The sequence below is a fragment of the Oikopleura dioica genome, chromosome 2, assembly GCF_907165135.1.
Source record: "Oikopleura dioica chromosome 2, OKI2018_I68_1.0, whole genome shotgun sequence".
In the NCBI taxonomy this organism is placed as follows: Eukaryota; Metazoa; Chordata; class Appendicularia; order Copelata; family Oikopleuridae; genus Oikopleura; species Oikopleura dioica.
Genome location: NC_137292.1, coordinates 2,950,423 through 2,975,104, shown reverse-complemented (window position 1 = coordinate 2,975,104; position 24,682 = coordinate 2,950,423). Strand labels below are relative to the sequence as shown.

General features: G+C 38.8%; 9 protein-coding genes and 1 long non-coding RNA gene across 10 annotated transcripts in view; 6 read left to right on the top strand and 4 right to left on the bottom strand.

Annotated features, from left to right (window-relative positions):
• The first annotated feature begins 4,321 nt into the window (after positions 1-4,321).
• LOC145697645 (uncharacterized) lies at positions 4,322-4,784 on the top strand. The gene is made up of 3 exons (XM_081774863.1): positions 4,322-4,449; positions 4,495-4,658; positions 4,702-4,784. The coding sequence occupies exons 1-3, from the start codon at positions 4,430-4,432 to the stop codon at positions 4,782-4,784; spliced, it is 267 nt and encodes an 88-aa protein (XP_081630989.1). The 5' UTR covers positions 4,322-4,429.
• Positions 4,785-4,846: 62 nt separating this feature from the next.
• On the top strand, positions 4,847-6,069 carry LOC145699368 (uncharacterized). Its single transcript, XR_014134006.1, has 4 exons — positions 4,847-5,503; positions 5,550-5,794; positions 5,831-5,901; positions 5,944-6,069. It is a non-coding gene; the product is annotated as an uncharacterized LOC145699368 (long non-coding RNA).
• Positions 6,070-8,570: 2,501 nt separating this feature from the next.
• Positions 8,571-24,682, top strand: part of LOC145698631 (phosphatidylinositol transfer protein alpha isoform-like) — a 58,152-nt gene continuing 42,040 nt past the window's right edge. The window contains exon 1 of the mRNA XM_081775842.1: positions 8,571-8,586. The gene's annotated coding sequence lies outside the window, so the exon portion shown is untranslated. The remainder of the gene's footprint in view (positions 8,587-24,682) is intronic.
• Positions 9,376-11,393, top strand: LOC145698803 (uncharacterized). The gene is made up of 4 exons (XM_081776025.1): positions 9,376-9,537; positions 9,588-10,575; positions 10,616-11,004; positions 11,044-11,393. The coding sequence occupies exons 1-3, from the start codon at positions 9,469-9,471 to the stop codon at positions 10,804-10,806; spliced, it is 1,248 nt and encodes a 415-aa protein (XP_081632151.1). The 5' UTR covers positions 9,376-9,468; the 3' UTR covers positions 10,807-11,004; positions 11,044-11,393.
• On the top strand, positions 11,481-12,510 carry LOC145698628 (uncharacterized). The gene is made up of 3 exons (XM_081775840.1): positions 11,481-11,683; positions 11,727-12,305; positions 12,342-12,510. Exons 1-3 carry the CDS (start codon positions 11,581-11,583, stop codon positions 12,476-12,478), a joined length of 819 nt encoding a protein of 272 aa, XP_081631966.1. The 5' UTR covers positions 11,481-11,580; the 3' UTR covers positions 12,479-12,510.
• LOC145697644 (uncharacterized) lies at positions 12,595-13,206 on the bottom strand. The gene is made up of 3 exons (XM_081774862.1): positions 13,104-13,206; positions 12,862-13,058; positions 12,595-12,816 (listed from the first exon to the last, which is right to left on the bottom strand). The coding sequence occupies exons 2-3, from the start codon at positions 13,042-13,044 to the stop codon at positions 12,595-12,597; spliced, it is 405 nt and encodes a 134-aa protein (XP_081630988.1). The 5' UTR covers positions 13,045-13,058; positions 13,104-13,206.
• On the bottom strand, positions 14,200-16,931 carry LOC145698611 (uncharacterized). Its single transcript, XM_081775818.1, has 6 exons — positions 16,846-16,931; positions 14,820-16,796; positions 14,617-14,779; positions 14,490-14,578; positions 14,393-14,444; positions 14,200-14,352 (listed from the first exon to the last, which is right to left on the bottom strand). The coding sequence occupies exons 1-6, from the start codon at positions 16,870-16,872 to the stop codon at positions 14,219-14,221; spliced, it is 2,442 nt and encodes an 813-aa protein (XP_081631944.1). The 5' UTR covers positions 16,873-16,931; the 3' UTR covers positions 14,200-14,218.
• LOC145697643 (uncharacterized) lies at positions 18,088-19,837 on the bottom strand. The gene is made up of 5 exons (XM_081774861.1): positions 19,773-19,837; positions 19,308-19,615; positions 18,596-18,834; positions 18,380-18,554; positions 18,088-18,338 (listed from the first exon to the last, which is right to left on the bottom strand). Exons 1-5 carry the CDS (start codon positions 19,835-19,837, stop codon positions 18,088-18,090), a joined length of 1,038 nt encoding a protein of 345 aa, XP_081630987.1.
• Positions 20,413-23,071, top strand: LOC145697642 (UDP-glucose 4-epimerase-like). Its single transcript, XM_081774860.1, has 7 exons — positions 20,413-20,520; positions 20,918-21,196; positions 21,299-21,604; positions 21,757-21,856; positions 21,912-22,144; positions 22,186-22,362; positions 22,404-23,071. The coding sequence occupies exons 2-7, from the start codon at positions 20,941-20,943 to the stop codon at positions 22,703-22,705; spliced, it is 1,374 nt and encodes a 457-aa protein (XP_081630986.1). The 5' UTR covers positions 20,413-20,520; positions 20,918-20,940; the 3' UTR covers positions 22,706-23,071.
• Positions 23,215-23,945, bottom strand: LOC145697641 (uncharacterized). The gene is made up of 3 exons (XM_081774859.1): positions 23,492-23,945; positions 23,337-23,454; positions 23,215-23,269 (listed from the first exon to the last, which is right to left on the bottom strand). Exons 1-3 carry the CDS (start codon positions 23,931-23,933, stop codon positions 23,215-23,217), a joined length of 615 nt encoding a protein of 204 aa, XP_081630985.1. The 5' UTR covers positions 23,934-23,945.

Below are 24,682 nucleotides of genomic sequence, written 5' to 3'. Positions count from 1 at the left end.
TTTTGTCCAAGAAAATAGTCCAAATGTTCCAACTTGGCGAGCAAACAGGTCACATTCTACATCTATTATGAGTGATTTCGAGAGGCAGTAAATAAATTCTAAGATACCAAATTAGTACCTAAAGTATATCCACTTCAAATGTCCGTAGAGAGGGGTCTCTCTCGCCTTTTCGCCTAAATTCGACTAAGGCGAATTAGCCTATCCTAACTTTACCTTAGGATTTTTGGACAAAGATTCGCCTTACCTCGACGAGCCTATGATTCGAGCGATCCAATATCTCTAGAATTAGGGCTTATGGTTAGGGTAAGGGACTTGGAATTCTTAAGGCTACGGGTATCGATCAGGCTACGTTTGAGGCCGTATTCCTGAAAACCTGTAAATGGTGGAAGGTTTCTAATCATTTCTAAATAAAGAACTATCTTAGATCTTAATTTTGTCAGAAGGAAATTTTTTTCCTCTTAGGTTTTTTAACAAAATTTCGCCTCAAAGTTTTGATCTAGGTCGAAATTCGCCCTAAAACTGGCCGTATTCCGAGAAATGTAGCCTGTAAACATGCATATTTCATATTTTTATATGAAAGTTCGGACCTTGATCTTAATTTTGTCAGAAGCTTATTAACAGTGAATAAACTTTTACATCGAAAATAATTTTTTGAAAAATTGATCTCGGCGATTTTTGCATTTTTTGAAAATAAGATTCATGTCTTGGCTCTAGAATCCAAAATATCCTGTCTAAAGCAAAACCAAGAACACCATGATGTTTCTCGTGCTCTGAGCTTTCAAAAAAGGCCTCATTGATAAAAATTGAAGCCAAAAAATTTTTATCGACCAGATTTCTAGCGCTCATATCTCGAAAACGACAAGTGATAGCAGCTTACATTAAACAACGAAAATGCTCAGAATTTTGCGTAGAATTCAATAGACGACATAATAAATGTCGTACAGGCAATATAAACACCTTTAGAAAATCGATACCCGTACCCCGCCGACCGAGCTCCGCGCGCGCTTCTAGCTCTTTTTCACTCTCACTCTTCAGCTGGTTTAATTTTTCGATTATCGTTATTTTTTGTACACTAACTAAACTTTTTATGCTCTTTCATCCACGTTTCTTAAAATTTTCATAGCTAATCGTTACGCTGGGTTAGGGCTCAAACATTGGCGCTCTCTTTCAAGTGTACATAAGTACTCGAAATAATGGGATTGACACTTCGAGACTGCTCTCATTGAAAAGCCCGTGCCTTCTTGCATAAAGCTTACTTATTGAGATTTCCTGGAAGCGTTTACTTACCTGATTATCGTGGGATTAATGCGGGTTACCTGGAGCGCTCGGCGTGAAACACGGCCATTTTACACTGTTGGCGCGGGATTCCCGCTGCGCTCGTCGGAAGAACCTTTATTAACCGCTCGATTACGAGAGCTGCTTAAATTTTTATTAAATCTCAATAAGTAAGCCTTATGCAAGAAAACACGGGCTTTTCAATGAGGGCACTCTCGAAGTGTCAATCCGAATATTTCGAGGACTTATGTACACTTGAAAGAGAGCGCCAATGTTTTCGCCCTAACTCAGCGTAACGATTAGCTGTGAAAATTTTAAGCAATGTAGATGAAAGAGCATAAAAAGTTTAGTTAGTGTACAAAAAATAACGATGATCGAAAAAATTAAACCAGCTGAAGAGTGAGAGTGAAAAAGAGCTAGAAGCGCGCGCGGAGCTCGGTCGGCGGGGTCCCTTAAGGGGGGTTAGGTCTAGGGCTAGGATCAGTTCAAATGATAACCCCCTACTACCCAAATGCCGCAGGTAATGTTAAATCACGATTCCTAAATTCTGAAACTCAGAAGTGCCAGATTCCAAAACGTAGGAACAAAGACGCGCATTGAATAGATAATGATTTCCTCGATGAAACAATGTTTTGAAAAAGCCGAAGAAGTTCCTGAAGGTTTCTTCCTTGGAATTTTCCCCGAATTTAGAAGATATTGGCCGCCCTACTTCAATTTCCGCAACGAGTTGTTTTGCTTAACAAATGTTAGAATTTGGATCTTAAAGAAATTTAAAATATACAGGCGATGATGGGCGTGATATTAACTGGAGGGATAACAAGGGATCTGAAATCCGGTTCTATATATGATTCTTCTTGATAGATGACTCTCTCGAAAATTTGTTTTCTTCGCATGGAGAATAAACTGAAGGAGACAAGACGAGACAGGTGTTGAATGTCTTCTTCGAAAGGATCAAAGGAAGTTTTCAGCAGATCCTTGAATTTGTCTCCCACACTTCTTGTTCTCGTATTATTTTTGAGTTGAAACAATGGGTCAGTGGCGTTATAGTACCATGCGAAATTGACCTTTCTGTTATCGATATATTCACATTCGTAAAATGGACAAGGGCATCCTGCGGGACAATTTTTCTCAAAAGGACAAATTTTATCGATTCTACCAGTGTCACTCATCAGCGATCTGCAAAGCTCCTGGCATTTAGCATGATCATTTTCGTCAATTTTTGAGCAGAGACCAGAGCAGATCTTCATTTCTAAACAATAAGAAAATTTCCGAGTGTCCCCTCTTTGTTATTTTTACCATAAAAATTAAGTCTTTTACAGCGTTTCAGATTGATTTTATGTTCTTTCTCGGTGAAATGCTTAATTTTTTTGTCTTTTCTTTCACTGATAATAGTCAGATTGCCAGTTGGAAACACGAAATCGCCAAATTCTTGCATACAACTTTTGAACCTAGGGTAGCACTCGTTATAAGAAAACTCCATCATGCACTGCTTGTAGTTTCTACCACAACTGAGGGTTTTGAAAGTGTACTTTGGTCCGAGTTTTTCGAGTCCAGCGAAATTAGTCGCGAGAATAATCGACTGCCAAAAGATAAAACCAAGCACAAGATATGTGTACCTTTGCCTCAGCGTTTCAAAACCACTAGAATTCAATCAAACAATCAGAAAGAAAACAAAACTTTTACTGTGGTTTGAGGTCGTATTTGCCAACTGCATCAAATTGGTAAAGAATTTTTCCTCTCTTTGGGAAAAGAATAGTGTTACCATTATGCTGCCTCAGAACTCCGGTGCAATGGCATCCCATGCACTAAAATGTCAACAATTGGTGTCTTCAATGTCTTTTTCAAACCTTTACTTTCTCTTCCGCACTCATATTTCTCATAACCAAGTTTTAAAATGGCGAGAGACGATTTGAACCATGAAACCTACTTTAAGAAAGGCCAAAGAAAGGATTTTGACAACCTTGAGATTTGAATGCTCTTTAACGCTTGAACGCATATTGCGCAGATTTCTGCGCAGAGCCCCTTTAAAGCTCGATATCTCTTACTTTAGTTGACCAAAATTTTTAATGGACCCCCACTTTAGGAGCTCTTTTTCGATGAGGAATCCGAATCTGGCATCGAAAAAAAATTTTGACTTCAGCATAAAAATTTGGCTTCAGAACGAAAATTTCCGACTTTTTCGAATCATGATTTTTTAGCTTTTCAACAGCTCTAAATTAATTTTTCCCTCGATGAAAATTATTTTTTTCCACGTTTAATCGCATTCTTGCATCAAATTAAATATAAATTTTATCATAAGTATATATTTTGCACATTTGTATTTGCGATCAATGAAATCGAAGAAAATTGAAAAAAACTGGTTCATTATCGAGTTACTTGAGAAATCATTATTTTTAGCAAGGTTCGGGTTAGTGTTAGGATTTTAAACTATTATAAGCTTGTTGGCAAGCGTCTGAGCTTCATTCTGGTAGCTTTGATTTTTTCAAATCTCGACCACAGTCGTCGCTAGAGCGCTCTGAAGGTACTGCGCAGAAATCTGCGCAATATGCGTTCAGCAGGAAAAATATTTTGTGCGTTCATGCGTTAAGACCGTTCAAACCTAACTGTTCTTATGTCATTATCAGCAAGAAGAATTTGCCATCCGATGTTCCGTAGATTTGATGATGTTTACATACATTTAGAGCATTTGCATCCCTGTCTGTTGGAAAAGGTCGCCCGCAGTGGTTAACCAACGAATATATACCCTTTAATTGAATTAAAATTACTCCTTCGACGCAAAAAAGCAACAGTTCACTACAACAGTTATCAAACCCAAGAGACGAAGAAAACCGTATTAGATTTTTTGGTGAAAAACGAGCAGTAGATAAATAATTTGCTGTAAGGCCTCTCTTCGATATTTCGTGTGCTCGCAGCGGGACACGATTCTTCTTCTCAGGAGCGTAGTTTTCATTCAGGGAGTTTTTTCGTCGCCTATAAAGACATCAGAACAAACAATAAATTAACACATTTGACGCACACTTGGACACGGCACTACTCAAAGTCTGAAGTGCTACGATTTTATTTCTTTCGCTCTTTTTATTACATTTTTTTAATCGAAAACTCATATGACGAAAACGTATAGAGATTACCGTCCAGATGGGAAGAAGAGCTGAGTATGTTCAGATCCGACTTATGGTCAGTTCAAGTGCAGTGATTCGACTCCGTAAAAATTCTTTTCAGCGCCTGTAATGATCATTTCGGCCAATTTGTTGAAAATGATTTGAGCTCAAGTAGCTCAAGTTCGCTCGACTTTTACGATTTTAACGAGCTCTACGAACTTGATACAACATCAGATGATCATTTGATTCAAGACCAACATTCTGCCTCTATTTTCAAAGAAATCGGTAACTAAAAACTCCGCTTTTCTCCAATAAAAATCAATTCTAGCGATTATCACGTATATCAGCTTGGGAGTACCTGCAAATCTTTTGATTATTTATGTATCTATTTCGTCTCTTAGGACTGGTTGACTCTCATTTTTCCTGAAATCTAACCATTGTTTTTTTCAACCTCGAAGTAGAAGAAATCCAGCTTCAAACTGGCTTATCATTAATCTTTGTATATCTGACCTCCTCGTCCTCGTCCATTCCATCCTCGGCTTGTACAAAGAATTCAATCGAAATTGGCGCCCTGGTTCCTCCTTCACTTGTAAATACTACCAAGGCTCCAACCAGCTGTTTCTAACAGTCTCGATCTTTTCCATCGCCGCGATTTCGTTCGATCGTTACTACGCAATTTCTGGCAAAGACGGGGCAATCTCCCTAATTGACTTCGACCACAAGCGGTTTATATATTTGACGATTTTGGTCTGGCTCAGTGCGTTTTTCATCACAATCCCGACTTTTCAAGCGGCGGAATATAGCTTGAATGCGTTTAATCAGTCGGAATGTATGCTCAATTGGCATCATTTAGACAAAGATCAATGCTTAGTTTTGCTGGAGGGAGAAGACACAGGAAATACGCTTGAAAACTTGAGTTTCTCCTTGTTGATTTCAACTTTCAAGCCTTGAAAAAGAAGATTGTCGGAATTTGAACAAATGCGCTATCAAACAATACCGGAATCAGAAATTCTATGACATTGTTTTTCTTCTTCTTGGGTTTTGTATCCCCTTATTCATCTCCGGATATTCTTATGTGAAAATTTTGAAAGAAGTCAAACTCACCAGAGAACGAATTTCACGCCTCTCGGGTTCGTCAAAAATTTTTTCCACAAAGCAAACCCACACCTTTTTAAGGCTCGAATCGACAAGGCTCGAAGAATAAATACCTACTCGTTACGATCATCGCTAGTTTCTGCGGAAATCTCATCAGCTGGATGTGCTTTGTTCTCTTCAAATTATTCCGAGTTTTGAATATTCATCTTTCTCACAGGGACTGTTATTTCTTCGAGAAAGCGGATGATATTCTTATATACACTGGACCAATTCTCAACCCGATTCTTTTCTCATTCGTTGGCAAAAATTTTCGACGAAAATTTAAGGTGTCACTTTTTCAGTTCATAGATCAAACTTTCTAGATGAAATTCGCCAATTTGAGGTCGCAGACAACAAGAAGGCTTCCAAAGCAAGATTCGATTACTCAAATGAGGTACCAATGATTTTTCAAAACCCTGTTTTACCCCGATTCTAGTTTCTTGAGAAGCTTCACGGGAAGCAACGAATCGAGTTTTCGCGTATCGCGTGGGAGAAAATCAGCAAGAAGAACTCCGTCCGTCGAGTCGACAATTTAACTTTTTTTTTTATTTACAAGTTCAATATACACAGTTATTCGTATACAATCTGACTTTTTCATTCTTTGAACAAAAAGGTCGCAAAATGACTTCCGTCAGTTTCAGCGGCTAAGATAAGAGTTTCTTTGCCCTTTTGATCGCTTGGATCATTCGACTTTGTTGATCTTCTTCTGGGCTTTTTTCGAACAGAAAGAATGAAATGTCCAACAGCGGAGAGCATTCCAAATCCAGCAGCGCCAACAACAACGATGCTGAAAATCATCACCAGATAGTCTTGGTGCCCAGCGTGGGATCAGAGACGTTTTCCAGGCCAAGCCCAGAGCGAGTTCCAAAAGGGCGCGCGAGAGGTTCGAGGGGCGAACAGCTGAGGCACTCGCAAGTAACGCGGTAGGAAGCGCGGTAGGATACGAGGATTAGCAAATTAGCTGGGTCCCAGGTGTAAGCGGGTTATATCAGAGCGGAAGTTCTCTCATCATTTTCATCAAAGTGCGGACAAAACAACTGAATGCAGCAGAAGGTAAGACATAAATATATCATTCGAATCGAAATTTCGCGAGAAAAATGGATTTCACTGAAACTGTTGAAAAACTAAAAAGTGTGCCAAGATATGCCCCCCTGATGACAGTTGATTCGGAAGTGGGCTAAAGCGAAATCCGACTGTTTCTTTGTGAGCTGATTTGTTGCTTCTCAGACGTTTTGTTTTTAAGAGCCTGTCTGCCAGACAATACCGCATGGTTATCAACTACAATTAAAAATGAACATTGTCATTGAGAGAAAAAAATCTGTATAGAAGGTTTACTTACTCTTGCTGGATGTTCGCCAATATTCAATTCCATAAAAGTCATCTGTTTAGCTGAGTCTTGTTTGACCTCAACTTGGCATCCTTCCTGCATGAAAATATACTTCTTTGACCTGTGAGCCTTCCAGGTCATTGTTGATTTCTCAGCCATGTTAATTATCCAGTCACAGCCTTCAGTATCATTCATTCCTTCCCAGTTTGGCTGGTGAATGACGCCACGAGACTGCTTGAAAATCGTGCGACTTTTGACGACGGAATTCAAACCCTAGCTCGAATATTTTAATATTCAAGGAGCAACGAGGATCGAGAGTAAGTGGCTGTGAATTTTTAATTGCTCAATCAATTAACCCGTGTTTTCAACCCTTTATCTTACCTTGGAGGTTATACACGTGACTAGAAGCTCCTGATAAAGCCGCTGAACAACGATTTTATTATCTTCTTGCCACTCGCCTCGAGAAAACAGCCTGGTTTTCATCCCTTCGTCGCTAGAATTGTGATAGCATCGGACATAAAACTGGATTGATAGATCTTCAAGGACAAAGTCTTTGGAAATATCTTTTTGGATAATCTCTCCCGTGTTCAAATTCACCATTTCCATAACAAGTGGAAGATCTTCGCAAGTTTCAGAAGCAAAATCGCGGAATCCGATTTGTTTGGTGACTTCTGGATTGATCGACTCGCACTTGAGCTGGTCGAATTTCGCGATGACACCTGGATTTCGCTTTTCTAGCGCGTCAGACCACGTGACAAAGCTCTCGATGTCGCACGAGCAAGAATATGGATTATTTTCGAGATGAAGGCGGATTAGAGATGAAGGCCTGTTAAACGCGCTCTGAAAACTGAACGATGCTGATAATTACTGAATTGGATGGATTAAATATTCTTGTAGTAGGATTATCTTTCTGAGCGGGTCCTGTACGAATCGATTGCTTGAGTGATTCCACCAAGTGACATGAGCCGATTTCCATTCAGGCGGAGATACTCCAATCCTGGCAGCTTGGACGGGTTCAATAATGGAGAATGATTTTACACTTGTCTACTAGTTGACAAATGACTTTTTGTGAATATTTTACTAAGAGATACATGTCTCTTTATCCTGATGATAACTTAACCCTTCCCTCATTCAAGCAGTCCCAGCCAAAAAAATTCAAATAATTGTAACTCAAATCCAGCTCCGTCAAAAACTTGAAGATGTATCCTTGATTTGAGCATCGAAAAGAGATGAGCTCATTTTTGCTGATGAAGATTGAGGTGATATTGGCTCGATGAGGAAGGAGGGTGTGGAGATCGACGGAACGAATCCGATTTCTGTCCATTTTTAAAACTGTTGTCGAGTTGGGAAATGATTCGGGAAAAAGGGTCATGTTCGAATTGAAGCAGTTGATGTAGCCGCCACGGTCGCAGAGGCAGTGATCTGGGCAACTCTTTAGCGGGAAATTTAGTGATTGTTTGTTTCGAAAATTTTTGAAGAAAAAAGTTAGAATTAATTTTTCGCTTTTTTATTTTTTGCTAAATTTCCTTTCCAAAAGCGCCAAAAACAATTTCTTTCAAAGTCAACAGCAAAAGTCCTCTGATTTTCATTTCCCCTTGAGTATTTTTCTTCTATCAAGTTCTCTCTTTTTTTTTCTTGAGCTGTCGACCTCAAAAGTTCCAGTAGCTGAAAGGCGGGTAGATCCTTGATAGAATATTCAATTGGGGAGAGGGGAGATGGTGGCTGAAAATTGCTCCCGAAAGTGAAAAACTTGTAAGTTCGTGAATTATTTATCAGAAGTGGAAGGCAGATGGGCACCGGGGCTCAATTTTACAGCCACCCGTCTCCTTAGACAGTATTGATCGCTGTCCAAATAATATCACTACAGTATCAGCCGCATCATCCTGTCGCAATTAATATTCTTTCACCAGTCAAGCACGCTCAATTAGAAAACCACAACAAAGCAATTGACAATTGTTTAATTAACCCCTATTTTTTTAATTAACGCCGAAACGCACAGCGACCAATTAATTGGTACAATGCCCTCTAATGTCATTCCGACACATTTGGAAATTTGCATATTTACTCATATTTTTGCAATGATATGGGTTTAAAATGGGGATAAAATTGAAGCTTAGCGTCTGAGAATTATTTATCTTTATCATTTATACAGTAGACTAATCAGTTTCATTGCTAAAAAAGGGTAAAAGGGGCATACCAATTAATTGGTACGATCTGCGTTCAATGTTGAAAAAATTTTATGCGTTCCGGCGTTAAAAATAAAGATGCCTCTGGTGAAAAATAAAACCACGCAGTAAATATTTTGATCTTAATATTTTATGCAACTCGAATGAATTTTTTTCAAAAAAAAGCATTCTAATTCACATTCGTCAATAATCCTAACTCAGTCAAATGGTCTCGAAATACGGCATTTATCGTCAGATTCATCCGCATCGGAAATGAGTGCAAACAGGTAAAATTCCAGTTGCCGTTTATCGAAAACTGTTTATTTAGTTCTAAGCTAATAGATTGGCATGAGTTTTGACAAATGTCCATCAAAACGTCAACTTTCTGACGAACCGCTTTTGTATCATAGTTGTGAAATCATTAATTTTCATAAGAGAGAGCTGTTGAAATCAAGGAAGAGAGTCGATTATGAAAAAAATTTTGCTTGCGCTTTTAGGACTTGGAACTGGACAGACGTTGAGCAGTTTCAGTGCAACGGTAAAATATATTGTAATAAGTTTAAAAAATCAATTATTTTTTTGTTAAAGATAAATCTTGAAAACCCATGTGGATCTACCGAAAATGCACAAGATTGCGAGCTCAACCTCGAAGCAATCACTGCCATAGCTTGCGAGGGTCTGTTCAATTGCTCTGGATCTTTTTCGTGGCCTGATGACGAAAAGCCTGAAGGTGTGACAGATGAACCGATAACGAATCCGCTCATAGTTGAAGACAAAGTCAAAGACAACTGCAAGGATTCCCACGAAATAATCGCAATTCCTGGCCAGTTTGAGGACGATCCGACGAATCAACTGCCTAACATTTGGCCAGTACCGCCTCATATCCCAATTCTTGAACCATTTATGAATCTTATGATGGGCATCGAAGATGCAAATAACGGGATATTTCCATGTGATATCATATTGAATTTTGCGGAGAAATGTCCCGCAGACAAGCCTACAAACCAAGCTCTTTGTGATCGGATAAAAGATGTTATTCGTGAAGTTTTTGATACGTTGGAGAAGGAATTTCCAACTTGTCTTGAATCATTTGAGTGTCTGCCTGATTTCTTTGCTGATATTTGTCCGGAGCATATTGAATGTGAGGGAGACATGCCCATTGACAGTAGCAGTAATGTGTGTCTCCCAACTGTCGGTTGGCCAAGAGCACTTCTTATCAATACAAATTTACTTCAACATCAACTCATCGAAAAAGAAGGGGAATTCAAAATAAACACAACTGGTATCCTCACACGTGGCTCCATGTATTCATTTTACGGAAATAAGCATTATTTTTTTGGTGGCGAAGACTTGATTTTCGGTGAAAACAGAAAGTTCGAAGAAAATGTTGTTTATCTTGCTGACGGAGAATTCAAACGCAGTGAGACCCGTTTACCAGAGTATGACACAAACAAAATCTACAGAGGATTTGCGCGAGGTGCTGCAGCAATTTTCCAAGGAAAAGTTTGGATTTGTGGAGTTGGTTTTGCACCAGACACATGTTATTTCTTCTCTGGGAAGAAATTCGACAAATCAAGTTTGTATATATTTTAAATGTTTTTATCGATAAAAATAAGATGCAAAATTGAACATTGGACACACTGAGTACCCATCGCTGCTATCAACAAACAAATTCGGTCTTCTTATCTCCGGGGGCCGGACGGAAGTGACCTACCCTGAACAAGATTGGGTCTCTCACGGACGACGACTGGCTAATGCTGAGGCTTTTGAAGCTTACGACGGTTCTGAATGGAAGAAAATAGGATAGGTTCTCAGGAATTCAAAAGTCCTTGACGCTCACAGTTAAGAATTTGTTGCGAATCAATTGAAGATGTAATTGATCAAACAGACTTAAAAATGTTTTTATCGCATCATTTAAGCATTGAAATAAATAATAAAATATATATCCTTGGAGGAAATCAGGGAAATAAGGCTCATCCTTCTCTAAAACTTACTCTTCCTGAAGGTATTTTTCTTCTTTTTTACCACAATAAATCATTAAAAGGGTGCAACAACGTTTTCAAGAAAAATTGCAATCCAATTTTAACAAGTTCTGTGGAGCTTAACCAGTTTCGTCAGGGACGAGGTTTCTGGAAGAACAACATTTTGACGATGGTTGGAAACTCCTTGAGTTCTTTTGGTACTTTTCATGAGCAACTGACATTGGACGATAATGAAGAGATGACCGTTATAAAAGTATCGAATTCGCCGGGACAAGAGCAAAGTGTGAGCATGTTTTATGATGCTGCAATTTTTGATCGATGTCTACTCTATTCGAAATCATCGAAAAGGGAAAAGTCAATCTTGAGAAAATCAACTATACAATCTCATCCGCTTGAAAAGATATTTGAGCACTCTTTGGAACGGATTTGAAAACATATGAATTTAATTAAGGAATTAAATGATAATTAACAATTAAATTTGTAATCCCTGACAGACTGTATTCTTTGAGACTTACGATGCACTTGATTCTGTCCAGGAAAGTATCGTTGAAAATTTGACCCCTGAAAAATCAGGAGAGACACTTGACGAACTTGCCAATATGGAAGAATTTAAAGAATTGGACAAAGAAGATGTTCTTACTATTACAAAAGAAGTTCAAGTTCAAGAAGAAATTTTACCGGATATTCGACCACTCTCAAAATGTATAATTTTTAGATGATTTTGTTGATATTAAAATTCATTTAGATCTCGAATACTTTGATTGCGTAGATCACGAAGAAGACGAGTTCTGCTCACACTGTGAAACCGACTGTGATTGCTCGTTCAAGAAAGATAAGAGTGACTGTGATGCATTCTTCTTCACTGTTGAATTGGAGATATCTGCCAAAACTGAAGCCGAACAACTGCAAATTCTAAAACATTTCAAAGATTCTATTAATCTGACCATGTTTGAGGATGATGAGGAGTCTTGCAATGCATGCCAAATTCCAACAACTGAGTCTTTCCCGACGGATTCGCCATTAACTGAGGCCCCGACGACAGAATCGCCAGAAACGATTCCAATAACGATTGAGCTACTGCCTACGACATCTGATCAAGAAATAATCGACGAAACTACTCTGCCTGAAATAGACACGACCATTCTTCCGGAGATAACATCAACATCCTCTCCTGAAAACAACGAAGAAGATGACGAAGTTTCGATTCTCGCGATTGTTCTAAGCTCTTCTTATGGCGCCCTCTGTTTGACAGCAGTAACCGGATCAGTGTTCTTTGTCTTCAAAGCGAAGAAGAAGACAGTTGCGATTGTTCTCATGATTTCAGGTATCAACTCTCAAAAAATCACTCTCAAATGTTCAGTTATTATGCTTTCAATCCTGACCGCTTTGCAAATCACTTGTTATCTGAAGAATCAACTGGACGAAGCATCATTCTTAGGAACATTTATCCTGACTGTTTTATTCGGCGTCGTCTCGATTCCAACCCTTCTGTTCTAGCGCAACGGCGATTTTAAGGAAACAATAAAAAAAGATCCAAGAGATTGAAATGATAACTGCGTTAACTATATCATATTTAATACAAAAAATTGAAGAATAAAGATAATTTAGGACTCTCAGCAGAGCATTGGATTGCTTCTATAATAAATATGAAGCGGGTTGATCTTGTTGAGCTTTCTCAACTCTACTTTTTCGTCTATCGAGGCAATCATGTGTTTTTGCCGCCGCTCATCGGATTTTTCGTAATCATGAAGAATTTCTGGGTCTTCTTCTTCGTCGGTGTCTTTTAGATAGGTTTCGAGCAAGCCGGTTTCGAAGTTATTTTCTTCGTAGAATTTCTGAAAATTGAATAAATTCAAATTAACGTTTCTGTTTTGGCATACAATAACTCTTTTGATGTAATAATTGACCGTCGTTTTCATTTTCGGCTTGAAAATTTCGAATTTCAGCGGCTCTTTCTTTCGATAAAACGCTCCTTGGCTTTCGGACATACAGGAAAGTCGATTTTCTCGATCAGGAATTTCAATTTGGAAGTTGTCGCTGTACCAATCGAGAAATTTACTCATCTCTTTCGACGAATCTGAAGGTTTTTCAGCTTGTTTTGCTGATTTTCGGGATGACTTACCCTGCAAAAGATTTTCGTAGAAAATTGTCTTGATTGGAATATTGACCTCTTTTGCGTATTTTGGGAACCAGGATACGGAAGAAGCCCATCTTTTTGCTCGAGCTAGAATTTTTATTAAATTTTCATCGTGAAATTCGCGACTTACGTTCAATAAACTGCTCCCACTCGGTCTTATTATAAATCTTTGGATCAACCTGTCCGGTATGCGTTGAGCTCATTTGCCGGTTAAAATCTGCTTTGAACGAATCGTACGGGTTTCTTATCACCATGACAATCCCATCTGCATTTTCGGAATTCGAGTTAGAATGGCTTTTTACAACAACGGTTCTGCCACTCGTTGGAGGTTCTAGCTCGCCGATGAAGCCGTTTTTGAACATTGTTAACTCATTGTAAACTTTTTCGGGACAAAAATAATCGAAACAAAATGTGGAAAAAGCAATCTTGCATCCCTTTCCTGAGCCAGAATAATACCCCGTCGCAGTTTCAATCAACAATCTGGACCAAGTGTTCCCGCTTCCAGGATTACTCGTCAAAATTATTAACGGCAATTCATCAAAATCAGCAAGTTTCGTTTTCAGAACACAACTTTCTAAAACACTTTTTTATTTTTCCTTATGAAAACTTCGATTTCAAACCTTCTTCTGCTGTTGATAAATTCTCGGCATCAAATGTTTTACTTGAAATTTCTTCTAAAGAACTTTCGCAAATGAAAATATAAAATAGTGTGATTGATAAAATTGTGATTACGAAATTTCTCTTATCACTGAAAAATATTGCTAGACTCATCCTTTATTTAGGGAGCGTAAATTTAAAATGATTTTTATGAAGTTACGGTGACCCCGGAGCCGGGCTCAGGGTAAAACCGCCGCGGGCCAAGGACAGGGCTAAACACTGGAATTTGTCAGAGAAGGGATTATTTGCTTGAAATTTGATTATCCGAATAAGAAGCGAAGAAATAAAGTGAAGTTTTATCGTTTTTGCGTCTTGTAACGAGACAAAGCGTCACCTGCTTCCTTTCCGCTTATTGATAGCGCTGTTTGATTTTGACTGAATTGACGGTGGATTTTTCAAAAAAAAACATTTATTATCGGTTGACATGTTGAAAACGATTAAATTTAATGCATTTCGGGGAAGTTAGCAGTTTCATTAGTCACAAGAGTCCATTGAAATTGAGGGTCATTTTCATTAAACGGCAATACTTTTATTGATAAAAACATTTTTTCTTCTCCTCTCCAAGCCAATTCAACTCCTAAATCTCGGAATAATTTCAAACAAAATTTAAATCGTACCATTAGTGTTGTTGACTGTCGTTTTAATCCAAAAATCTTGACAATCTGGTTCCTATAAAGAGTTCATATTAAATTCATTATCCATAATTTAACAAACGTTGCATGCTTTTTCAAGTTTCCAAGTTTGCAAAAATCCCGTTTTTCCCTCATTTTCGTGTTTGACTTCATCGCCGATCTCGAGCATATCTTTTTATAGACAGTGTACGCGAAATAAAGACTTTTACCTTTCGCAAAACTTGCTCGGCAATTGCCTTGCGCTCCACAACCATGTGTATTGATAAAGTACTCATTTAGTTTGTAAGTTGGCTCAATCTCAATATGATGAACTTCAATCTCGGGTGTGGTGAGCATATAAGGAAGATAGGCGTTTCCGCACGTTACAGAATGCTGAATTTTTAAGAAAATTAAAGAATATTAACAAACTAACCTCATTGTTGTTGTTGTTCCAAAATCCCACAAGTTGATTTTCGAAGCATCTTGGTCCATCATCCATCTCTATGCAAACACCATCACATTCGGTATTGAAGCAAGTGTTTGTCACTGGAGGCAAGTTCTCACACAAATCGCCTGTAACATCTTCAGGGCACTCACACGTGAACGAGTCATCCCCGGTATTCTGGCATGCTCCGCCATTTTGGCAAGGCCGATCCATGCAAGGAAACGTTTCGCACCTTTCCCCAGTGTAGAACTCGGGACATTTGCATACAAAATCATCGCCGTTCATACTACACTCGCCATCATTGAAACATGCTGGGGGAAGGTCAGGATTTGTGTTATTGCAAGGAGTAATTGAACAATCTCTGCCGCTAAATAGCTCAGTTGGACACTCGCACGACCAAATTGGACCAAAATAACTGCACTCTCCATAAGCACAGGGCTTCTTGTCACAGGGAGTTATCTCACAAAATTCCCCTGAAAAGCCAATGCGACAGTCACATGTATACGAGTCTTCTCCAGCTTCGCATCTTCCATTTTCACAAGTATTGTTGTAACAATGGTCTTTTTCGCAAAAATCTCCGAAAAAGCCCGGAAGACAATCGCATTCTGCAAAGTCAACATGCAAAATGCAGGTGGAGTTATTTTCGCAAGGATAATCATGACAACGATCAAGTTCACAAAACTCTCCGGAATATCCAGAATCGCAATTACAAATGTAACCAGCTCCGTCAACTTGACAACTGCCAAAAACACATTCATGATCGAAACAAGGATCGATTTCACAGAGGCTTCCACTGTAACCATCTTTACATGAGCATGTGAACGAACCATTTTCATCAAAAGTACATTCTCCAGCATTTTCACAAGGATTATTTGTACAAGGGGTTTTCTGACAATTTTCACCATAAAATCCTTGAGGACAGCTGCAATCGTATGAGGTCCCGTTAACGTGACAACTTCCGCCATTCATGCAAGGATTTGGATTGCAGAGCTCAGTTTCACAGTGTTGACCAATAAAACCTTCCTTGCAAATGCATTCGTATTCTTTTTTCTCCTCGTCATAGACACAACTGGCGTCATTTTTGCAAACTCCACTGTCGCAAATATTTTTATCGCAAAAATCCCCACCGAATCCATCATCACAATCGCAGTACCAGTTTCCATCTTCAATGGTACACTTTCCATTTTCGCAGGGATCATGATCACATGGTGTTGTTTCACAATTCTTCCCGGAAAAATCGGGAGGACAGAGACATGTGTAAGAATTTCCTTCGATCAGACACTCTCCTGTATTCTTACATGGATTGTTCGTGCATAGTGTAATTTCACAGTTATCTCCGGAAAAACCGCCCGGGCAGAGACAAGCGTAGCCATCTCCAGAAACTGAGCACACGCCTTCATACAAACACGGCTTTGACGCACAAGGTTCTTTCTCGCATAACGACCCTGTGAATTCAGGCGAGCATTTACAGATAAAAGTCCCATCATCTTTATCAAAATCACAAATCGCTCCATTCTGACAAATATCCCCCGAGCAAGGATCGATTGTGCAGTTTTTGCCAGAGAAACCAGTATTGCAGCTGCAGCTGTATTCTCCGTTGACAATTTCACAAGTGCCATATTGACAAGGATTATTGGAACAAGGAGTGATTTCACATAGATCTCCAGAGAATCCGTCGTCACATTTGCAAGCAAAATTTTCATCATCAACAGCATAACATTCTCCGTTTACACAAAGACTTTGATCGCAAGGGTTGATCTCGCAGTTTGCTCCAGAAAAGCCTTCGTTACATGCGCAAATGTAGCCATCTCCGTCGATTGAACATTGTCCATTGTTCTTGCAAGGATTTTCAGAGCAGACGTTCGTGTCGCCCTCGTCATTCAATTCGTACTTTCCATAAAGGATCGGCGATGTGATGGTGGAGCTCAGAGCAACAAGTGATACTCCTACTGCCACTGCTTGCGCCTAGAAAATAAATTTAACGGGTATAATACCTGCGCAAAAACTTGCTTACGATTCGACGGTTTCTCGAAACCGTCATTTTTTAAAGCAACGCCTATTTTTTCACAAGGCTTAGCTATCTCTTTCACTGAGGAAAAATAGGAAAATTTGAACTCTTGCTTCCTGTCACGGGAATCTTGTCTTACCCGACATCGCGCCCCCTGTGGAAGTCCTTGAAGTTAAGATAATCTGGTCAATCTGTTCTGATAGATTTGATCAGGGCTATTTGCAGTTCTGGTGTTTTGGAAATCAAAGATTGTTGTCTGCTTGATTTTTTTTATGTTATATGAAAAAAAATTGTTTTTTTATTTTTCTCTTTTTTATGAATATTTGACACAGTAGCAAATTTTGAGAATACCCCAAAAAAGTTTTGAATACAAAGTTTTGACAGTTTATTCGAAGCTGTATTTGGACTGTGTCAAAAACTTCCTCACTGTCAAGATCTTCAAAAATAGTTCTGATTAGAATTTCCAGGGTTTTTCATGATCAAAGCAAATTCTGGTTGCCTTTTTCGCAATTTATTTTTTTTTATTCTTTCAAATGTTGATTTTATAATCGGGTCACAACTTGTCTGATTTCTTTGTCTTTAAACTTGACTTTACTTAGTGTTCGTAACGCATGAATTTATTTCATTCGTCAAAAAATGTCCCAGTCAAACCGTTTCCTCGTCATTTCCTTTTTAAGTTAACTGTCAAACTTACTGTACAAAGACAGACTTTTACGTTATCATCTGTATCGGCTGATTCCCCCGCCAGAAGTATCTCCGGAAACATTGGTATCTGGGGCGAGCAAATAATTAGTTGAGTGATGGTATTGACAATTAAAGTGACTGCATGATCAATGATTTGTTGACAACTGCAGATTTATTGACTCAATCTGCTAGGGCATTTAAGGACTTGTCTTGCTTGATACCTGGATCTATGAAAGCGATTCTAAAATTGGAAGCGGACGAATAATTTAAGACAGCAAAATTATATTTTAAATAATTTAAAGAATTTCATTGAAAGAACAGTAAGAGTGTTACAATTTCATAATTCGAATCCCTGAAAGTCGGAGCTGGATGACGCAAGGATGGCGATACGGAAAAGTAGAATTCTAAAAAGACCCATCATCGAGGGAGATCGACAAGAAAGTACCTTTTCGCCTTGCCAAACCGCTCGGATGAAGTAAGGGTTCTCAACAGCAACATTCAACATTGAACGAACTTTAAAAGTCTTCAGCACAATCTGCAATAGACAGATAAGAACTTAAATGCTCAATGAATAATTTGCGCGAAATTAGAAAACTCTCCAAAAGGATCAGCACATCTCATTCTCTCCTTGACTCCCCAAGTCCTCATCGTTCTCCTCAAAGGCACTAGAAGTGGTAGACATCGTTTCAGAGGCTTTTCTCGTTCTCCGGAGATCAGTTCTTCTCGATTAGCTCCTGCTCGGTCGAAGGAAAGGGCATTTTGCGGAGAAATTAACTCGTCGGTCATGATTTTCAAAAGCTTTTCCGGAAATTTTACTGAAGAAAAATAATTATCCTTCGAGTCAATTCATGCTAACCCAGTTCGAATTCGTCGTCGTTGTTTTTCATCGTCCTCGAATGCCGCCCAGAAAAAGCTTTCATCCCTTCGACATTTCCAATCGCTTGAGCCCCAGATTTCTTTATCATTTTTGATTTTCGATCAAAATCGAAAAATGCTTGATTTTCTTGTTCCAAGGCCAATTCCAATTCGTCCTTAATTTTTCACTTTCAGATATAGATAAACTAATCCGTACCAGTGGGCCTTGGAACTTAATTTTGCTCGTTGGGACTAGAATTGTCGTGAATTCTTTGCCAAAAGAAATGCTTGTAGGAGAAACATGGTAAGTTTCGATGGAGAAGTCGTCGAGTCGTCCGTTTCGAGATTGCCTGCTTTGAAAAAATGTTGGTCGAGCTTCGCAAGTTTTGGAGGCGGCTTGACAACGGAAGCATTCGCCGCGATTTTTCGTCTCGAGACCAAAGTTGTACAGTTGCCCTGAATTAATGAACTTCAGAAGCAAGTTCAATGAACTTTCTATTATCTAGATGCTTCTTGCCAAATTGACTTGGTACTGGTTCAACGGCTTGAACCCGAGCAGCTCTCTATAAGTACCGAGAAATTAATACATTCATTCTTAATTCTTCTGGAGCGCTATATAAACAAGACAGCCGTATCCAAAGCCATCAAAAACAAAGCAAAAAATGATCTTTTCGATTTTACTATCAATTGTAAAGGGATTAAACTTGTATGATATGAACAACTTGAGACAAGCCTGCTTGAAAGCAAAATTAAATAGTGAGTTGATATTGAAAAAAAGATTTAACGCTTTGCAGAAGTGCTCGATTCCGGCGAAGGAATGAATTTGTTCTCAAGTGACAACGAATGCGACCAATTTCTGAATCTCTTCGCCGACTGGTACACCGAGCAACCCGACATGAATTTCCTTTAGAAAAAAAAAATAAACTCACCCATGTTATACGCCAGTGACTTCTCCGCCGCTTCAAAATTCATCATGTTCGGCTCTCTTCCGTCTGCCTTACGTTTTTTCTGTTTGAGAAGCCATGAGCTGAGCTCGATGAATTTACTTTTGAACTTGAGTTTTGTTGGACAAAGACAGGCAGTTCCTAAGGGCCCGTTCCAGCAGCAATCGCATCCGAGGAGATCTTCCTGGCCCTTGATTTGGGCTAGTTGGTCGCTGAGTTTTTGACTCGAGCAGTTGCATCGCTCAAGAACAGTGAGAAAGGATCCGAGTTCTTCGATCGTTTTCCATTCTTTGCTGTCAAGGAATTTAATAAGAGAAAAAAAAATAGAGTAAAGAAAAACCATAAGATCACTTGTCTTTTCAATCTATGATTATTTTGAATGAAAGAAGCCATAGAGTATTAAAAAGCTTTAAATATAGCAATTTCATCTTCCGTCTCTAAAATCCCGACCTAAAATCGTCTTTTCCATAAGAAATCGCGAAAAGAAAAATAAAAAGAAATATTCTTCCTCTCATTTTACCTGTCTTTTCTCGGGAAAATCAAACGCTCGGTACAGTTGAAGACACTGAATAATTGAGAACAAGTGCTCAACTTGAAAACCGAAGCACTAGAAGCCGAGATAATACATGCATCCTGTCGCTCATTTTTCTTTTAAAATTGTGATTAGATAAGATTTAGTCTGATCCTGGCATTTATATCGGGATCTTTCGCTCTTAGAGGAGCAAAATTCACGATGCCTGACACTTCTGAATAATTCGATTTGACAAGCGTAAATATCATCCAACTCAGGGACACATTTTCAAGGAAGTTCAACGGCTTATACGAGCAATTCGGTACAAAAACTATGACTTGAAGATGTCATTCCTTTTTTCAAGCTGGTTTCTGATAAAAGCCTTAATAATTATTCTTTATAAAACGACAATCATTTGATAATATTTTAGAAAAACGAAAAATTTGATTGCCCAATGAAGCAAAAAAATCATTGTTAACGCAGTTCTGCTCACTTCCTCTATCAAAAACGCTATGTTTACTCCTAACCAAGAGTTAATAAAAGACCAAGATTTTCATTTTTAACTGATAACCCGTCGCGCCCTAGGGCATCGAACTCAGACTACATTTGAATTGAAGTGACTTGAGGAGAAATTTTCATAAATGTCTTGCTAAGAGACGTTAATTCTTGAACGAAAACAACAAAAAAGTAAGATTCATATAAAGAGAAAAGCCTTCAAATATGTTGAGCAAATAAATCAACGAAAAGGTGCTAAAGAAAATGACTCACTTTCAAAGTATCATCCCTTTTTTACTTCAGTTTTTCATTGCCAAAATACAATAAGAAATCGATTTTTTGACAAAAAATTGACATTCCGTAACCCTTTAGTTTACTCTGTGAAAATGAAACTTTAATTTACTTCAAATAATTATTTAGAAACTAAAAGTCAAATTTCTTAATCGCAATTGACGCAAATTTTTTCTATTAAATCCAATTAAGAATTCTTCCTACTTCCTACGTATAATTGTCAACTAGAAAAAGCTACGTAATAATTTCAAGTACTCATGCTCGCACGACTTCCTTATCTTTAATAACTTATCATCAGGCTCTCATTAACAGAAGATCATCATGAAGGCTCATGGGTCGCGACTCTTGAGCGCCTCAACCGCTTTTCTACTTTTCCTTTTCGTTACTCCGCCTGCTGCTTCTGCCGATGAACCAACTGATGAAATCGTAAAATCCGAACCTTCAAAAGAGATTCTGAATCACAAAGAGGAGATCCTGCAAGAACTTGAAAAAATAGTTGAATCGGACAGAGAAGATCCTGAATCGGAAGAGATTTTGAAAGAAATGGTGTTTCCGGATTCCGAAATGGAAATTTTAGGCCCGGTTTGAAAAAATGGAGAACATTTTTAGGGTTCTTTGTACCGTAGTTTTTTCTCCAGAAATAACGCAGCTATCGACCATTTTCAAACCTTATTCACAGTAACCGGTGGCGCAGGATTTATCGGTTCTCACACAGTTGTCGAGCTCCTGGAAGCCGGCCATCACGTGACAGTTATCGACGATTGCAGTAACACCGCTCCTCCAACACGAGCTGGTGGCATTCCTCCTTCCCTCGAACGCGTGCAACAAATCGTTGGACCAATTGCCGCGAAGAGGCTAAAATTTGTCCTTGGAGATGTTACGGATCCACAAGACTTGGACTTTGCTTTTGGTCATTCAAAGAAACACGCCGTCATTCACTTCGCAGGACTCAAAGCTGTTGGAGAATCGAAAGAAAAACCGCTTAGTTAGGGTTTTAAACCGATCATAAAACTAATTTTCACGTAACCAATCATGATTTTTAAAACCAAAAACAAGCTATTATCGCGTGAACCAGGGTGGTTCCGTCGCACTGTTAGAAGCAATGGAGAGAGCTAACTGTACAAATATCATCTTTAGCTCTTCAGCAACAGTTTATCAGCCAGCAAAAACAATTGATGATCTGCCCCTTTCAGAAGAATCACCGACAGGCGGAACCACCAATCCTTATGCAAGGAATGTTTTCGAAAGCTGAAATGATTTTCATTAAAAGAGCTCTTTAAAAACTCAAAAAGATCGAAACTGCATGTCGAAGAAATTCTCGCCGACGCCTGTGTTGCCAATTCGAATCTCTCCGTCGTCAATCTCCGCTACTTCAACCCCGTTGGCGCCCACGAATCCGGTCTGATCGGCGAAGACCCGCGAGGAATTCCCAACAATCTGATGCCCTACGTCAGTCAAGTTGCTATTGGCCGAAGACCGCACCTCAACGTTTTTGGAAACGACTATCCAACGCATGATGGAACTGGTAAGGTTACTTCTGGATATGCTCACTGAGTTGCGTCGTAGGAATGAGAGATTACATTCACGTGGTGGATTTGGCAAAGGGGCACCTGGCAGCGATGAAGAGATTCGACACTGCGTCGCGCGGTTTTGAAAGCTACAATCTCGGAACAGGACAAGGCACCTCGGTTTTTGAGCTTGTCAATGCGTTCAGGGAAGCTTCTGGAAGACCGATTCCTACAGGTACAGCTCCAGGGGGGCGTTTCTTTAATGAAATTTTTAAGTAACTGTGGAACGCCGAGCCGGAGATGTAGCTTGGTTATGGTGTGCTCCCGATAAGGCGCTAAAAGATCTCGACTGGAAAGCGACGCGCAACATCTCCGATATGTGCCGGGACATGTGGCGATTTCAGTTTAGAGTTAAGCAAAACCTGAGTCCCAAGAATTCTGAAATTTTATTTTTGGAAAATGAGAAATTTTTCTTTTTTTTTTTTCTTAACTCGCTGATAGTCGATGAACCCATCCGGATATGTGGCGGACAATTCAGAAGAACAAGAATCGACTATCAGTTCCGTGATCTCCGATGATGATTCGGACGAGTCAAAACGATCAGACTCTGGATTAAGCTCCGATGATGATAGTAATGCGATTTTTCCGAAGTTAAAGCTCACCATGAGTCCTGCAAAAAGCATATTTCATAGGAAGGGGTTGAAAAATTTTTTAAAAATGCGTTTTGTGAAAGCGAAACATTTTAAAGCCCCTTTGAAGATATATCAATAAACTGACGAGCAGCAAAAAGCACCATGGTCTCTAAGAAACTTACAGAATCGCTCATTTACTTGTAAAAAATTTTGCCAAAGTTATCGATAGTAAAATGCCCAGACTGCATGAGTCCCTCTCTCTCTATATTTTCATTGTATATTTTTTCTGAAATAAAATTCATCCTTTCTGTATTTTTTTAATCACTCTCTTTCTTTTGAATTTATTAAATTAATTTGGGTCTTTTTGAATTAATAAGACTTTATTAAATATCTTGCAGCTTTTTTTATTGAAGTATTTATACAGAGAGCTTCAGTGAGGCTTCAAGATCTCGTTCTTATTCCTTGACTTTGATTATCCTTCCGTATCCAGTCTTCCTTTCGCAGTAGAAACTAATTATGGTTTTATTCATGAAGCATATATTATAAGCTTCCCCCGTCTCTAGTACTTCAGGCATACCTGTAGCCTTCACAATCCCTTATCGCCATAAAAACTTCGTTTCCAGTGTTTGACCACTCATCTTCGATCACTACCAAATGTTTCGTCTTTTGCAGCGACTGGAGAATCAACTCCATCCCTTCGAAAAGAATGTAAAAGCTCATGAGGCATCATACCTTGAGAATCCATTTTTGAAAATTTGATAAGGTCACATTCCAGTTGATGCCTTTCAAAAATGACATCTGCGGCCTTGGAGGCGATGTGGATATTTTCTTCGAAGCACAAGATTGTAACATCAGATCCCTTTCGTTCCAAAGTCATAGAGGGCGCTTCGACAGCAGCCTTTTGAAAGTCCATGTCGAAAACGCCGGAGTCGATCATCTGATGATTCATCTCCATCTTTTGCTCAAATGAAAGATCCAACTTGATTGTGTCCCACCAGAAGTCGTAATTTTCTTCTTCATCTGTTTCTAATTTCTCATCACTGATGTTGACATTCGGGCAAACTGACTTTTTGTCGAGAACAAGTGCTTTTTCTTCTTTTTTAATTTTCATATTTTCGACAAACTCGACTTCTTTGTCACAAGAGAATGGAATTGCTTCATTTCCAGAGGACATACCTTTGAAAAAGGCAGCAGAAAAAATCATCAAGACACCTAAGAATAACGTTTAGCCACAAAAAAAACATAAATCTTGTTTTTACCCAAAAAGAAGGAAAAAACTAGGATTGACGACTGCATGGTGACATCATAACAAATCGACAGTGACATAACAAGCCCATAAGAAAAAGACTCCAAAATTTTTAATAATGCCATCAATCTTTTTGTTCGTTCGATCCTTCTTCTATCTTCTGACTCTTTGCGTTCATCTCTTGAGATCAAAATTATATGTTCGCGATTTTCTTCATCTTTTTCGACATATTTTTCAAGGGGAGTTTTTTTGGCGCTTATGTCCTGTTGTCTCTCAACATCTTTTTGATTGTTGCTCAAAATCTTTTCTGCTTCTTCGGCGACAATGAATCTTCCATCTTCTTGACGATAAAAGGTCGATTTTGTTGTTTGTTGTGATTGAAAGAATGACTTGTATCTCAGCTCGTTCAGGATTATGTCCCGTAAAATTTCGACAATATTATTTCTCATCTTTTTTTCTTTCATGATTTTGTCTCTTTTTGTTTTCTCTTCCCAGGCCGAAATCTTCTCAAAAATATTTTCCGCAAACCGATTAACAAGATTGTCTTCGGGCCCATCAATAAATTCAAAGTTATTGTTTTCTTCTTTATGATCCTCATGCTTATTCTCTTCTTTGTCTTCTATTTGCTCGTCGAAAAATGCATCATAAAAGTCTTCCTTCTCGTCTTCCAGAATTAT

Bases quoted from the DNA above. Each gene is read 5' to 3' on its own strand.
- LOC145697645 (XM_081774863.1), top strand. From the start codon at position 4,430: ATGTTCAGATCCGACTTATG. The intron at 4,450-4,494 runs GTCAGTTCAAGT...AATTCTTTTCAG, and splicing joins ATGTTCAGATCCGACTTATG to CGCCTGTAATGATCATTTCG. The intron at 4,659-4,701 runs GTAACTAAAAAC...AATCAATTCTAG, and splicing joins CTCTATTTTCAAAGAAATCG to CGATTATCACGTATATCAGC.
- LOC145698803 (XM_081776025.1), top strand. From the start codon at position 9,469: ATGAAAAAAATTTTGCTTGCGCTTTTAGGACTTGGAACTGGACAGACG. The intron at 9,538-9,587 runs GTAAAATATATT...TTTTTGTTAAAG, and splicing joins TGAGCAGTTTCAGTGCAACG to ATAAATCTTGAAAACCCATG. The intron at 10,576-10,615 runs GTTTGTATATAT...GATAAAAATAAG, and splicing joins GAAGAAATTCGACAAATCAA to ATGCAAAATTGAACATTGGA.
- LOC145698628 (XM_081775840.1), top strand. From the start codon at position 11,581: ATGGAAGAATTTAAAGAATTGGACAAAGAAGATGTTCTTACTATTACA. The intron at 11,684-11,726 runs GTATAATTTTTA...AAATTCATTTAG, and splicing joins TATTCGACCACTCTCAAAAT to ATCTCGAATACTTTGATTGC. The intron at 12,306-12,341 runs GTATCAACTCTC...TCAAATGTTCAG, and splicing joins GATTGTTCTCATGATTTCAG to TTATTATGCTTTCAATCCTG.
- LOC145697644 (XM_081774862.1), bottom strand. From the start codon at position 13,044: ATGAGTAAATTTCTCGATTGGTACAGCGACAACTTCCAAATTGAAATT. The intron at 12,817-12,861 runs GTATGCCAAAAC...TTCAATTTTCAG, and splicing joins ATTACATCAAAAGAGTTATT to AAATTCTACGAAGAAAATAA.
- LOC145698611 (XM_081775818.1), bottom strand. From the start codon at position 16,872: ATGACGGTTTCGAGAAACCGTCGAATC. The intron at 16,797-16,845 runs GTAAGCAAGTTT...TTTATTTTCTAG, and splicing joins TTTCGAGAAACCGTCGAATC to GCGCAAGCAGTGGCAGTAGG. The intron at 14,780-14,819 runs GTTAGTTTGTTA...TTAAAAATTCAG, and splicing joins GGAACAACAACAACAATGAG to CATTCTGTAACGTGCGGAAA.
- LOC145697643 (XM_081774861.1), bottom strand. From the start codon at position 19,837: ATGAGAGGAAGAATATTTCTTTTTATTTTTCTTTTCGCGATTTCTTAT. The intron at 19,616-19,772 runs GTCGGGATTTTA...ATTCCTTGACAG, and splicing joins TATGGAAAAGACGATTTTAG to CAAAGAATGGAAAACGATCG. The intron at 18,835-19,307 runs GTGAGTTTATTT...TCATTAATTCAG, and splicing joins GTCACTGGCGTATAACATGG to GGCAACTGTACAACTTTGGT.
- LOC145697642 (XM_081774860.1), top strand. From the start codon at position 20,941: ATGAAGGCTCATGGGTCGCGACTCTTGAGCGCCTCAACCGCTTTTCTA. The intron at 21,857-21,911 runs GTTTTCGAAAGC...AAACTCAAAAAG, and splicing joins CCAATCCTTATGCAAGGAAT to ATCGAAACTGCATGTCGAAG. The intron at 22,145-22,185 runs GTAAGGTTACTT...GTTGCGTCGTAG, and splicing joins TCCAACGCATGATGGAACTG to GAATGAGAGATTACATTCAC.
- LOC145697641 (XM_081774859.1), bottom strand. From the start codon at position 23,933: ATGTCCTCTGGAAATGAAGCAATTCCATTCTCTTGTGACAAAGAAGTC. The intron at 23,455-23,491 runs GTATGATGCCTC...TTCTTTTCGAAG, and splicing joins TTCAAAAATGGATTCTCAAG to GGATGGAGTTGATTCTCCAG. The intron at 23,270-23,336 runs GTATGCCTGAAG...AACCATAATTAG, and splicing joins AGGGATTGTGAAGGCTACAG to TTTCTACTGCGAAAGGAAGA.